At 72.3% G+C, this 14,109-nt stretch overlaps 1 protein-coding gene across 1 annotated transcript; it reads right to left on the reverse strand.

The window, feature by feature from the left end:
• Window positions 1-1,578: 1,578 nt before the first annotated feature.
• On the reverse strand, window positions 1,579-9,138 carry CHRD (chordin). Its single transcript, XM_054207079.1, is given in 24 exon segments — window positions 1,579-1,720; window positions 1,857-1,950; window positions 2,130-2,284; window positions 2,400-2,502; window positions 2,693-2,796; window positions 2,896-2,952; window positions 3,080-3,173; window positions 3,283-3,495; window positions 3,759-3,872; window positions 3,959-4,165; window positions 4,167-4,201; window positions 4,288-4,444; window positions 4,532-4,648; window positions 4,742-4,848; window positions 4,946-5,093; window positions 5,189-5,271; window positions 5,773-5,913; window positions 5,991-6,132; window positions 6,239-6,335; window positions 7,071-7,188; window positions 7,272-7,418; window positions 7,847-7,973; window positions 8,522-8,625; window positions 9,014-9,138. Coding segments are annotated over 23 exon segments (2,658 nt in total). The 5' UTR covers window positions 8,552-8,625; window positions 9,014-9,138; the 3' UTR covers window positions 1,579-1,652.
• Window positions 9,139-14,109: the final 4,971 nt, after the last annotated feature.

Raw genomic sequence — 14,109 nt, forward strand, 5'->3', positions numbered from 1 at the left:
TTGGCACCCCCAAGGGTGGGTGACGATGGCCGGGCTGGGGGCTGGGATATGCCCTGTGCCAGCCTGGGAGGGTTCATCGCCGGACACCAACCGGTTTGCGGCAGGGAGGTGATAAAATGGGCTGCCCGCTCATTGCGTCCCCGGGCACGGAGCTCCCTCCTCACTCGTCAGCTCCTGGCACTGCCCCATGGCAGCCGGGACACTCATCCGGAGGGTCAGCCCTGTGCCAGGATGCACGCTCTGCCCGCTGCCGACAGCGTGCCCGGCTGCAGGCCACCAGCACACTGCAAGGCCACCATGGGTGCTGCCACTCTGCTGGCATAGGGACCCAGATGGCCATGATGCATGGGGCAGGACACAGCACCCAGGGGGGGCAGGGGACAGGGCTCTGCGACAGAGCGTGCCCTGGTGCCACCTCCTATTGCCCTACCACTACCCCAGTCTAGCCCGGTGTCACCTCTGGTGCGGTCCCAGTATAGGCTGACACTCTCCCACTACGGCATCGTTACTGTGCCAGTATGCCCCAGTGCTGTCCCAGTAGAGCCCAGTGTCACTTTCCCTACAGCGCTGGCACTGTTCCAGCATAGCCCGGTGTAGCTCTGGTGCTGTGCCAGCCATGTAGCCCTGCACTGCACAGTGATGTCCCCAGAGGTGCTCTAATCCCCCGCATTGGGGACCAAAGGGTGGGTGGCAGCACTGGGGCTCCCATGGGCCCCATTAGTCCAGAGCAGCTGTACTGGGGTGATGGGGGGAGCGCTGCCGTAGAGCACGCGTCGTGGTCTGTCCCAGCAGGGGTATGGCGGCTGCGGCACACCCAGCCCCAGCTCTCGGCTCGCAGTGGGTGCCGTGGGCAGGCGCCCCCGTGGGTGGCAGCTGGCTTGTGGCCCCGGCTGGGCTCTTTGTGCCACCATGGAGGTGCAGGGGACAGAGCCCTGCTGTCCCCGTGCCAGCGGGCACCGTCACCAGGCGCTGCGTCCACATCCCCCACCATGGGCACAGGCAGGGCTGGCATCACCTGCTCCCGTCCTCTCCAGTGCCACCCTACACGCACCACCCCGTAGCCCGCAGGGGGTGCCCCTAGCCTGGCACTGGCTCCCAGGACCCGTGGCCCCCAGATATACCCCCCCCAGCATATGCGCCCCCAAACCCAGCAAGGCCAGGGCCTGCACATCCCACCAGAGCCCAGCGCGGGATGCAGGGACACAGCCCCGCGCCCGCTGGCGGTAGGAAGAAGCGGGGAGGCGGGTGGACAATAGCTCTGGTTTTAATAAATACATTGGGACCCCCGTCCACGGGCACCATAAATTATGTGACGAGTCCGGCCGAGCCAGGACGAGACGGGGGCCGGAAGGATTTTACACTATGTACACGGTAGGCATGATGCCCGCTGCGCCCGTTGGCCCGGGGGGCTTGGAGGGGGAGGGCAGCGGGTGCCCCAGCCTCCACCAGCCTGGCCGCTGCCTGCTGTGAGGGCAGCCCCGGCACCGCGGCTGTGCCAAAACGGGGTGCCCAGGCTGGGCGCCCGGCCGCGGCCACTCCACCGCGCTCCTCTGCACCCCCTGCCCTGCGCGGGGGCGATGGGCGGCAGGGACCCCCCCTGCCGCCACCCAGCCTCGCTGCTCGCTGGCCCCGCTGCGGGCAGCGGTCACTGCTCAGCGGCTCCTGGCCTCCGCCCTGGCATCATGGACCTTCTCCCGCCCGTCCGGGGGCGCATCGGGGGCTGCGGGGGGGGGGGAAAAAGGGGCTGAGAGATGGGCAGGGTGGGTGCCTGGGCCTGTCCCAGCTTGGCTTGGCACCCCAGGGGTGCAGGGGGGTGTCTGGGGGAGCGGCGCCCGCCTGCGAGCACCGTCACTCACAGCGGCACTTGGCGCAGCAGGGGTTGTCCCTCCTGGCGGGGCTGGTGCAGGCGGCCGGCGGGCACTCCTGGCGCTGGCAGTGCGTCTCCCCCGACTGCAGAGGGGCAGAAAGAGGGGCTGAGCAGGGGGTCAGGGGGTGGCAGCTCCTCGGGGTGCGGCGGGTCCCCGGGGTGCCGCACGGGGCTGCGCTCCCACCCATCCCCGAAGCGCCGGGGCCGGGCGTGGCGGCACCTTCTCCTTCCCCGGGTGCCGTCCGAGGCCTGGCGCACTCACCACACACCAGCAGAGGATACACTTCATTTCTCCGAAGGGGGGCACGTAGGGGTGCCAGCTCTCGTTGTTGAGGTACCAGCGGCGCCCGAAGCGGCATGCCCGCGGCCCGTCCGCCTGCATGGTGTCGGCCAGCTCGGGGACGCTCTTCTCGGGGGCTGCAGGAAAGGGCAGTGGGGGGGCTGCCCGCCCATGGCAGGGACCCCCAGGGCATGGCGGGTGGCGGGGTGCAGGGGCTGTGCCAGGAGGGCAGGAGGGGGGGAGTTCGTGTACCTGGGCACTGCTTGCAGCAGTCGGAGGGGCTGGCGCGCACGGGGTTGGCACAGGTGAGCCGCGGGCACTGCACCTTCTCGCAGTGCACTTCGCCCGTGGTGCCCTGTGGGGGGGGGGTGGGGGGGTCACAGCAGGCAGGGGGCCCACGGGGGGCACAAGGCACCCACCCCGCTCCCCCGGTCTGAGCCCCTGCTACGGTGCACAGGAGCTGAGGGCACCCACGGGTGCTGGGGCAGCTCTGCCTCCGGGACAGGTTGGGGGGCTCGGGGGGGGGAAACGGGACCCACGCTCACCTTGCAGGTGCAAATGGCACATTTGATGAGGCCGAAGGGGGGCACGACAGGGTGCCAGCGGGTGCCAGAGCCTCGCCATGTCTTGTCCCCATCGAAGTAGCAGCCTGGGAGAGGAAGGGGAGGAAGAGGTGGGCACAGCCCCCGAGGGGGTGCCGGGGAGGGTGGGGGGGCAGATCTGCCCCCTTGGTCCCACGGGGACTCACCCTCGCTACTGTCCCGTGCCCGCTCCAGCTTCAGCTCCTCCTGCCCCGTCTTCTTCTCTGCAAGGAAGAGGAAGGCCATGAGGGGGTGCAGAGGCGCAGAGAGGGACCCCCACCCCCACCTTCCCACAGGGAACGCCCCTGCTCCCCCAGCCCCCTGCCCGGGACCCCCCCGGCCCCCGGGTACCTTCGCAGACGGGGCAGCAGAGCTCCTCGGGGTGCACCTGCTGGGTGCAGTTGAGGGGCTGGCACAGGATGGGGTCGCAGATCACCGTGCGCTTCTGGGGGCGGCAGGTTTAGGGTTCGTTATGGGGGGGGGCACGACTGATGGGTGCTGTCTGCCCACCCCCCGCCTCCATCTCCCCCAGCACGTCCCGCCCCGGCCCGTACCTGGCAGCTGCAGATGGAGCACTTCTTGTCGTAGTCGGGCGCCCAGCGGGTGCCGTGCGCCCGGTGCTGCCCCTCGAAGAAGCAGGAGTTGGGGTCCTTCTTCAGCTGCTCCAGGTCGCTGGTCTTGGCGCCCTGGGAGAGCTCGGCCTCCCCCGGGACCCCCCCCGCGGCCAGGCGGGTCCCCCCTGCGTGGCACCGGTTGGGGATGTGCACCTGGAGGGGGGCAAGGGGCAGGAGGGTTGGCACTGCCGGGGGACCACGCTTCCCGTGCCGGTGCCCGGCTGCCCTCCGTGGTCCGGGGTGGCGGAGGAAGCACCGGTGACCACGGTACACGCCATCCAGGGGTGCTGGGGCCATGCTGTGGTATCCCCTCCATCCTCTGCCCTTCCCACCCCGCTCCGGGCAGCGTTACCCAGCCGGGCACCCCGGGCGGCAGCGGGGAGGTGCAGGGGTGCCCTGCCCCGGTGGGGACCTACCCGTCCCCGCAGCTCCCCGTGGGGGTGGGCTTTGGTGCTGACTTGCAGGAAAGCGGTGCCCTGGGCCAGGTGCTGCAGGAGGTCGGCGTCCAGGTCCTTCACCACCCCCTGAGCCTGCCGGGGCGAGAGGGGCACGGCGGGGGGCGTGAGGGCTGGGCTGGCCCCCGCCACGGGGTGCCCCCGCCAGGTGCCCACCTCACCTCCGTGCTGTAGAAGCCCTTGAGCAGGCGCTTGTGCTGGTGGGGGCGGGCGCCCACCTCGCCCAGCTCGGCCACCCCGTGGAGGTGGGCGCTGACGGTGCCGTCGGCCGGGCGGCCCAGCCCCGCCACCGAGATCTCGTAGTGCAGGTGGCAGTGCTCGTCCAGCCACAGCCAGGCGTGCCCCCCGGCCCCGCTGACCACCGGGGGGGGACACCAGCTGCCCCGCCAGCGCCACGGGCATCTCTGCGCACAGACAGGGGCCGTGGGGGGGGAGGCGGCGGGGGGCTGCCCCGCTGCCCCCCGTTACCACCCCCCCCCGCCCCGGGTACCTGTGTAGCGGGCGAGCAGCCCGCTGTAGGGCAGGGAGATGACTTGGCCCCGCAGCTCGCCCTCCGCCCAGTCCTTGGTGGCCACGTTGAGGAAGAGCTCATTCTGCAGCAGCATGTGGGCATCGCGGGCGCTGGGGCCCTGCCAGCTGCCCCGGGCCTGCCACCGGTGGGAGACCAGGCGGGTTGGGAGGGGGACTCACCCAAAGCCCCCCTGCCATCCCCTGCCGCGCCACCCAGCGCTCACCAGCCCGTCCCTGTAGCTGGCCGTCATGTCAAACAGGACGTTCCTCTTGCTCTTCCGCCGGGGCTTGGTCTCCAGCGTGATGCCCACCACCTCGCTGGCCGTGCCCACCACTTGCACCTGCGGGCAGGGTGCTGAGGGGCAGCGCTGGGGGAGGGAGACACCCCCCCCCCCCCGGGGCCCCCAGGAGGGAGACGGGTGCCCCCCACTTACCTGGTACTCCAGGGTGCCATTCTCGTGCAGCGCCAGCTTGGCCGAGCCCACGGCCCCCGTCTTGGTCGGCAGCAGGGCATCCGCGCCGCACAGCACGCTTTGGATGGCTTCATCCGGGGAGAGAGAGGCAGGAGAGGGGATGAGGTTGGCATGGGGGGGCACGGCCACCCCCGCCGAGCCCCAGGGCGCCTGCCCCATGCTCACTGTCGCAGCTGCGGCGGGTGGTGATGGTGCCGGCCAGCTGGCGTGCGTGCCGGCCCTCCGTCTCGGCCAGGATGCGGAGCTGGCCCCGCACCAGCCACTGCAGCTCGCGGGCGGACAGATCGCTCAGCACCTCCGCGAAGTCGGGGTCCTGCCGGGGGGGAGCAGGGGGCCACAGCTCAGTCCCGGCGCGGGGGGCACCGCGGCACACGGTGGGGGGCGGGGGGAAACAACAGACGGCTTTACCTCCCGGGTGATGTTGGTGCGGACCTCCCGCAGCGTCTGGCCCTGGTGCAGGATGCGGACCCGCAGCGGCACCCCGGGGGGCTCTGAGCACGGCAGAGGGGATGGGACCCGCTGGACCGGGGGTGTGCGACTGCTGCCCCCCAAACGCACCCCGCTGTGCCCACTGCCCCCAAACCCCTGCACCTGATCCCCCTCTTTCTCGCCGTCTTCCTGTCCTGTCCCCTGGACCCCCCCACACACCGTGACCCTCATTGTTCCCCCCCACCCCCCCACATCCTCACACAACCCACACCCCAGCCCCCTCCCTCTGTATGCCGACCCCCACACCCCATGGGCCCTCCAGCACCCCCCAGTCCCACTCCCCCCACAGGCACACACCCCCCACCCATGCACGCCCCAAATCACACCTCAGAGACCCCTCCACACCACGCACAGCCCCTATACCCACCCTGAGCCCCACACCCAGCCCCTGCACCCGCCCTGGCCCCATAGGAGCTGACCCACGCACATGCCATGCACCCCCAGCCCCATGCAGCCCCCCCGGGCAGTGCCAGGCCCCGCGGGGTGCCCGTGGCCACCCTCACCCCCATCACCAGGCTCCAGCAGCCCCCGGGCCATGAGGATGAAGTGCAGGTTGTTCTCGGTGTCGCTCAGCGTCAGCATGGCCATGCCCCCAGCGCCCAGGTGCGCAGGGTCCGGCGAGGTCAGGATGGCCCCGAATGTCTCTGAGCGGGGAGAGGGGGGTGTGAGGGGCATCCCGGTGGGCACCCCCACCAGGTGGGCATGCAGGGGCCAGCCTTACCTGCGAAGAGTGCCCGGTGCTTGAGGATGTGCCCGTGGACCTCCCCGGAGGGCTGCGCCCGGGTGACGAGGGACACGCGGAGCTGCTCCCCGCGCAGCAGCTGGAGGTTGGCCTTGGACACCGTCCGCCACATCCCGCAGAGCTGCGGGGTGAGGGCAGGGCTGGGCAGGGGCCGGGGGGCACCGCACGCCCAGGACGGGGGAGGAGGGGGTAGCATGGCCCCCCACGTCCCTCCTGGCCCCTCTCACCATGCCATCCTCGGGGGCAGCGCTCTTCTGCACGGGGTGTTCGAACAGCACGTTGCCCTCGGGGTCGCTGAAACGCACCCGGCTCGGACGCCCCAGCCTGCGGGCACCCGGGGCGTGAGCAAGGACCCCCCCACCGACCGGCATCCCCCTCCCCTGGCACCCCTCTCCGGGCTGGCCCAAGCCTGCCGTCCCGCCGGGTGCCAGCTCGGTAGGGGTCCCCCGGGGTCCCCCACCCCGCAGCGGTGCCAAGCTGGCCCCGAGTGGGAGCGGGGTCCCTGCCAGGAAAGACGTCGGGGCAGGACCCGCCGGGAGCCGCGCGCTCGGGCACGGCTGTAAATTAGGAGCATTTTCGGCTCCGTTTGGCTCCCCCCCGGTTGGAACTGGAAATTAGTCACCACTTTACTATGCGAAGGGGCCTGGAAGCGAGGAAGAGCAGAAGGAACTGGAGCGGGAAGGAGGGAGGGAGAGGGGAGGCTGAGCCGCCGGCGGGCGTGCGGGGAGGGCACGGCGAGGATGGGGACCCCAGCGGCAGAGCCCAGCACGGAGCCTCTGCCCGCTGAGCCCCGCAGGGCCCTGCGGCCACTGCCGTTTGTTCCCGCTCCAGACCCGGAGGCGAAGGGCTGAGCCCAGGCCGGCGCCGGGGCTGTGCCGAAATGCCGGCTGCCAGCCCCGGGCTGGACCCCCAGCACAACGCTCCCTTCCCCAAATCTCTCGCCCTGCCCACGCAAGGCTACAGCACTGCGGGGGGACGTGGGAAGGGAAACTGAGGCACGAGCATCACTGCACACACCCCCCCCTTGACTGGAGGGTGCCAGCCTGGGCCGGGACTCACCTCTCGTAGCTGATGGAGAAGAGCAGGTAGGAGCGCAGCAGGGTGAAGCGAGCCTTGGCCACTGCGCTGGACGTGGGATGCCACGGCTCCGGGCCACTCGTCAGCAAGGCCACGAACTCTGGGGAGGGGATGGGGATGACGGCAGGGGGCCGGGGGTGTGCCCGCGCTGGCGCTGCCCACCCGGGCGGGCGGCTGGCTCACCTGTGCGGGCATCGTCGCGGGCCAGCCCCTCGGAGCTGAGGTAGGAGCGGTCGTTGTAGGGCTTGTCCAGGTCGTCCTCCTTGTCCTGGAAGTACTCAAAGGTGTCGAAGGGGGGCGCGGGGCTCTTCTCTGGGGGGCCTGGCGAGGCTGGCATGGGGTGGGCACAGGGGGAGACCATTGCACCAGGCTGCTTGTGCTCAAGAGCTCGGGGGGGTGGGGGGCAATAATAAATCCCCCCCTCCCGAGTTAGAACGAGATGTGCCCCGCAAGTCACCGCGGGGCTGCATGCTGGCATGATGGGGGGGCACACTGGGTGCAGGCAGATGGAGGGGCAGGTTGTGTAGCCCTGCACACCCCCGCTGCGCCCCTCCCGGGGCGGTGCGGGGACGGCTGTGCCCATGGGGTCTTCCCCCCCCCCAGCACCTCATGGACACCCCGTGGGCACCAGTAAGCTCCATAACGGAGCCAGCGGCCCCTTTCTGGGGGGATGTGCACAGTGCCCCCCTCTCCCGTGCCCGGGGGGATGCTGTGGGTGCAGAGGGGGTCCCCGCAGGGGGGGCACCCGCCGTTCTCACCTTTGGGGCAGGTGTGGCAGCAGTGCCCGGGCAGCAGCGTGGCCTGCGGGCAGGCGGGCACAGGGCAGTCCTGCTTCATGTTCTTGCAGTTCACTTTCCCCGCCGGTTTCCCCCGGCGGTTCCTCTGCTGTTGGGGGGTGGGGGGGGCGGGGAGGTAGAGAAAAGCCCGGGAGAGCTGTGCCAAGGTGTGCCAAGCCGTGCCAAGGTGAGTCCCCCCCCGGCACAGCCTGGCTCACCCCATCCTGGCTCATCTGGAGCCCCCGCGGGCGGCCCAGACACCTTGTGCAGCCCCCAGCTGCCTGTACAGCAGCCAAGCCCGGGCCCCCCCCCGGCCCCGGCCCCCAGCCCCCTGCCCAGCTGCGCGCGGCCCCGCCAGCCCCGGCCTCGGGGGGCTGCTCGGAGGGAGGGAGGGGGGCCGGGGGCCATCCCCGAGGAGGGGGAGGAGGAGGAGGAATGAAGCCTGATCCTTTAAACCCCTCTTCTCCTCCCCGCTGCCGCAGCGGGGGGGTGACATCCAGGTGTCTGGCTGGCCAGAGGGATCCCCGCGCTCCTTCTCCACTGGGGGTGTGTATTGAATGCAGGGGCCCGACTCCCCCCTGCCAGCCCCCTCCCCAGCGGGGCCGGACCCCGGGGGATGTCCGGGGGGTGCCGCGGGGGCGGTGCGGGGGCACTCACCGGCTCGCAGTGGCAGATGACGCAGCGCATGACCCCGAAGGGCTCCCCCAGGTCCGGGTGCCACGTCTCCTCCAGGGCGTAGAAGTGTCCCCCGAAGGCGCAGCCTGCGGAGAACCCCCCGGCCAGCCACCCCCCCCCACCGCCGCCGCCCCCGGTCACCTCCGGGCCGCGGGCACCCCCTGCCGCAGCCCCGGACAGCGGGGGGCACCGCCCCGCGACCACCGGGCGCTGCCGGTGCCATCCCGGAGCCGCTCCCGGCCAGCCGGGGGTCCCGGTGCGGGCCGCGGGGCGCAGGGCAAGGGGGGGCGCGGGCATGCGGTGCGGCACGGACGGGGGTGCGGGTGGCAGGAGCGGGGGTGCACGGACGGGGGTGCGGGGGGGGCGCACGGAGCGGGGTTGGGGGGGGGGGGGTGCGGCGGCGGCCGGTACAGGACGGGGCCGCCCGGAGCCGGGGGAGGGAGATGCCGGGGTAGGGAAGGGAAGGTGTCCTACCTGCCGCCCCCCCGGGGGGCAGCGGGTCCGTGTCGGGCCGGATGGGCAGGGCGAGCTTGGGGCGGGCGGCGCGGGCGGGCGGCGGCAGCAGCAGCAGCAGCAGCAGCAGCAGCAGCAGGACCAGCAGCGGCGGCGGCGGCACGGGCACCACCGGCACCGGGACGCGCATGGTGCCGGGCAGCCGGGGCGGGCGGGCGGCCGGGGGCGGGGAGGGGGGGTCGGCCGCTGCCTGCCGCCGCCGCCGCCGCCGCCGCCTCTGCCCGGCCGCCGGCTCCGGCTCCGCTTTATAGGCGGCGGCATGGGCAAGCGGGAGCTGCGAGCCCTGTGCAAACAAAGGCCCCGCTAATGAGGCGCAGGCAGCGGCCGGCCGGGGGGGGTGGGGGGGGGGGACGGACGACGCGCCCCCGCTGCGCTCCGACAGCCCCCCCCCGCCCCCACTCAGCCCCCCCCGGGCTCGCCGCCCCCGCCGGCAACGGGCCGCCCTGCGGCGCCCCGGGGCACCGCAGCTGCCCCGCCGGGCGTGGGGTACCACCGGCCTCGGGGTGTCCCGGGGAGCCCCCCCATCCATTGGCTCTCCTCCCCCGGGCGTGGGGTACCCCCCGGTGTAGAGCATCCCGACTCACATGCCAGCCCCAGGGCAGGGGGTGCCTGAGGGATGCCTTCATCCGCACACCCTCCCTCAGGGCATGGGGAATCCCAGGGGCTGGGCATCTTGGGGACACCCCCCCCCCCTCCAATCCACACAACACCCACAGGGACGTGGGACACTGTGGAGGCACCACCGCCACCATCCGCACGCCTCCCACACAGCTTGGGGGGGTTCCTGGGCACTGGACATCCCGGGTATGTCCCCACCCACATGCCCCCCCCGGGAGTCCCCCACCCACACACGCTCCCTCGGGAATAAGGCGTTTGCGGGGCACCCCCATTCAAATGCCCCCTCCCTCCTCAATCCAGATACTGTCCCCTGGCACGGGGCATCTGCTGGGCATGGGGCATCTGGGGGCTCCCCACCCACACAGCCCACCTTTGGGCATGAGCCCTCCCAGGGCTTATTGTCCTCCCCCCAGGCATGGGACGTCCCTGGGACTCCTCCATCCGCTCAGCCCCCTCCCAGGCCGCTTGGCACCCCAGGCCATGGGGCACTGCAAGGCACCCCCCCCCCCCTCCCCCCCAGCCACACAATCCCCTGAGGCGCGTGGACCCTCTGCAGAGCTCTCCCCCGCAGGCAGCCCCCCCACCCCAGGACATACGGACGCTCAGCGCTCCTCAGCATGGGCCCCCAAAGCGTGCCCCCCAACCCCCCCCCCCCCCCCAAATCCACACTGCACTCTGCAAAGTCGCACGCACCCCACAACTTGTGGCCTCGATATCCCCAAACCCCTCTGGCTGCTGCCCACCCTGGGCAGAGGACGGCTCCAGAGCGGGACCCCGGGCTCCTGCCCACCAGCGGCAGCGGCTGCGGGGGGACAGGAGCCCGGGTGCCTGGGTCCCCTTGCCCGGGGAGGGGAGAGGGCAGCCGTGGAGGAGGCTGAGAGGGCGGCACCCAGCACCGGTCCTGCTCTTCACCCACATGTGCCTGGGCTGGCGAGGGCGGCAGCGGTGGGCAGCGAGCAGACACCATGGGAGAGCCTGGGGAGAGCATCATCCAGCTGGGGAAACTGAGGCACGCACTGTGGGGATGGTGGGCAGGGGGGCCAGCGCGTGCCACCCGTGTCCCTGCCTTGCCACCCCCGGTGGGGGTGGCAGAGGGGGTGGCGGGCGCATGGCGGGTGGGGAGGGGAAGGCGAGCGGGGAGGGGAGGAGGGGGAAGTGCGGGGCTGCCAAAATCAACTCCGGGCGGTGCAAACACCCGGCCAGCTGTGCGGTGTAGCCAGGGAAACACGGCACAGCTGGAGCACAACAGGCCCCTGCTTCCCCACAAGGCTCCTCCTGGGCCTCCCCGCGGCCGGCGGGCGGCTGGGGGGGCTGCAGCCCGTTGCCCCCTGCCCCGGATGCCAGCCCCCCTGGGGCTGCCCACCCCGGCTCGCCCGCGGCCGCCCCGTCCCATTCCCTGCCCCGGTTTGGCACATGTCCCCGAGCAGCAGGCGATTCTCCCCGGGCGGGCAGCAGGGCGCAGGGGCTCGGCCGTGCTGGGGCAGCCGGTGGCAGGAGCTGGCAGGAGGCAGCGAGGAGCGGCCAGGCCCCCCCCGGCGGGATGGCCCACTGGCATCACCAGGGCTGGGACACTGCCAGGGCCCTGGGCATCCCCCGGGCACGGCCCTGCCCAACGCCCTGCTGCTTGCGAGCACTTTCTGCGAGCGGGGACCATGCCCGGCAGCATGGCACCCCCCTGGTCCCATGCCCTCCCCGCCATCCCCAGCGCTGCCACTGACCTGTCCCCTCTCCTCTGTCCCAGCGTCCCCGCTGGCCTGGGGTCCGGCAGCGCGGCAGGCAGGGGAGGGCTGGGGTCTGCGTGGCCGTGCCAGCGTCACCGCGCGGTGCCCGCTGCGGCGAGGCAGCGGCCCTGGGGGACGGCGGGAGGCGAGCGGGGCCGAGCAGGGAGGAGGCGGGCGATGGCTCCCAGCCGCCCCGCCGGTGCCAGGAATCCGGCGCTGGCTCCGCGCACCCAGAGCTCGTCACAGTCTCCTGGCTCGGCTGCGGGACGCAGGGAAGCGGCAGGGGAAGCTCCCTCCCCTTTCCCGGGGAAAGGAAGGAGAGACGGGGAACCCGCCCGGCCGCAGCCCTCGGAGTGGGAGAAACTGAGGCACGGGGTGGCGGCGTGAGGGAGAGAGGGGCTGCAAGGGCGTCTTGGCAGCCTGGGCTGGGACCAGGGTGGTACCCTGGCATGAGGCCTGGCAGGGCGGGAGGGTGCCGGGTATCCCTGCCCGGGGATGGAGCATCGCTGCTGCAGGGGGGGCGTGCGGGCAGGGAGGAAGCGTGTGCCCCAGCCGTGCCCGGGCATCCCTCATCCGCAGCCCGGGGAATGCCAAGGGGTGCCCACGGGCAAGGGGTAGAGGGCGGCGTGCCAGAGCCTCGGGGGTCCCTGTGCTGGTGGGGAGGGGGTGGCGCCGGCCGGGGGTGGCACTGGGAAGGGGGTCCCGCTCCCACCAGCTGCTTCCCAGCACCCGCACATGTGTGTGCCGGCAGCGCCCTGCACAAAGGCGGCTCTGAGGCGCTCCGGAGCCAGGCCTGGCGCCGGCACAGCCCCAACGGGGCTGCCGGCTGTGGGCAGCTGGAGGCGCACCAGGACGGAGCCGGCCGGCCGGCGGCAGCCCTGGCCACCCAGCCTGGCACCCACACTCCTCCGCCACCTCCACCCGCAGCGGTGGCCCCGTGGGGGGCCATCCTGGCACCGCGCGGGTGCGACGTCCCCATGGCGCCCACCAAACCAGCCTGCGGCTCCCCAGGCACGTGCCCTGCCCGGTGGCGAGGGTCCTGCGGAGGGTCCCGGCGGGCAGCGGTGCCAGGGCTGTGCCGCGCCTGGCATGGGGCATCGCGGCGGGCCCTCGCCAGCGCCCCTGCCCCACGCAGCTCCCCATTGTCTGGCCTCATTAGCCGCTGCCTGCGCCGGCTTTGAACGCGAGCCGGGCTCGGGGCGGCAGGAAGGAGCCTCTGCTCCCCGGAGACGGGGTCGGGGCGAAACCACACACCCGGCCCCCCTTCCCACCGCCTCCCCGGCACCCCAACACCCCCCTCCTCGCCCCGCGCCAGGCCTGAGCCTGGAGCCAGGAAGGAGCCGGGAGCACCCCCCTCTCTCCAAAAACAGCCCCCCTCCAGCGAGCCGCCCCGGCGCGGGGTGCGGGGAGCCAGCGGCCTCCCCAAAGCTTTGTGCCGAGCGCGGCTTGCCCCGTGACTAATCCCCCCGGCCTCGCACACACGCGGCGGGGCGGGGGGGGGGGGCTGTCGTAATGGCTGGAAATATCTCATAATTCACGTTGGACACGGGGATTACAGCCGTTCCGGCAATATTTGCACAACTGGTAGGAGGTTTGCAGGGCTGGGCCGCCCCAGACGAAGGCTGGGGGGGGGGCCCTGGGGATGGAGGAGGTTTTGAGGGGTGGCAGGTATGGGGAGGGGGATGCAGCTTGGGGGAGTGATGGAGGGGGGGGGAAAGTAGCTGTTTTCCGTCTGCGAACACATGGAGTTTATTAAGGAGGGCGCATTGCCGGCACGGCGGGGATGGCTGGGGCTCTTGCCCCCGTCCCAGCCTGCAGCGGCGGGCACGGCTCGGGGAGCAGGATGGAGCCTCATCTGCCAGGCCAAGCACATCCCAGCCGTGCCCTGGGGCTCCGTGTCCGCTCCCAGCACCCCCCCCCCGCATCAACTCCACAGGGCTCCCCGCTCCCTGGAGCACCCAAAGGCGCCGTGTCCCCCGGGTCCCAAACGTCCCCTCCTCAAAGGCCTCGGGGGGCGACCCCGGTGGGAGGCGGGTGGGGGGCACGCGGGGCACGGGGGGGGCTGTGTTTGGCATGGGGATTAGCGAGCTCCCAGAGCGATGGTGGTCTCCCCCCTCCCCACCGGACATGCAGGCAAATATTTGTGCCCAGACTTCGCAGGACAGCGAGAAGGAATTTCATTCTTGCGCCCACCTGCGGCTCGGCCGCCTTGGCATTAACCCCTTCGCCGCCCCGCGGGATGGAGGGAGGGGGGCGAGGTGCCCCCCCGGCACCCCCCGTGCCCGCCGTCGGGGTGGGCAGCTGGGCCGAGGGGCGGGATGAGGAAAGGGGGCACAGCGGCATCGCCCCAGATGCCAGCGGGGGCCACTGGCACAAGGCAGCGAGTGGCCGGAGGGTTTGCCCGTGGGCATCCTCCGGGCAGCACCCGGGGCTGTGCCGGGGTGCGGGGCAGCGCGTGGCCTGCCAGGAATTGGGAAAGTGGGGGGAAAACCCCGCCGGACACCGCCCCTGCCATCACCCCCGGCCGCGGAGCCCCTGGCCCGGCAGCACCGCGGTGGTCTCCCGGCGGGGAGCGGTGCCGAGGGCGTGGGGAGCGGGGTTTGCCCACGGATGTTTATTGGCAATTCGCAAATGTGAAAAAAAGCAGGGTGGGAGGGGGCAGGGGGCACCCAGCGCCCGGGGAGGGGGGGGTCCCCCGCTGCCTGGCACCCCCGAGCC

Source organism: Rissa tridactyla, chromosome 6 (assembly GCF_028500815.1).
Source record: "Rissa tridactyla isolate bRisTri1 chromosome 6, bRisTri1.patW.cur.20221130, whole genome shotgun sequence".
Classification (NCBI taxonomy): domain Eukaryota; kingdom Metazoa; phylum Chordata; class Aves; order Charadriiformes; family Laridae; genus Rissa; species Rissa tridactyla.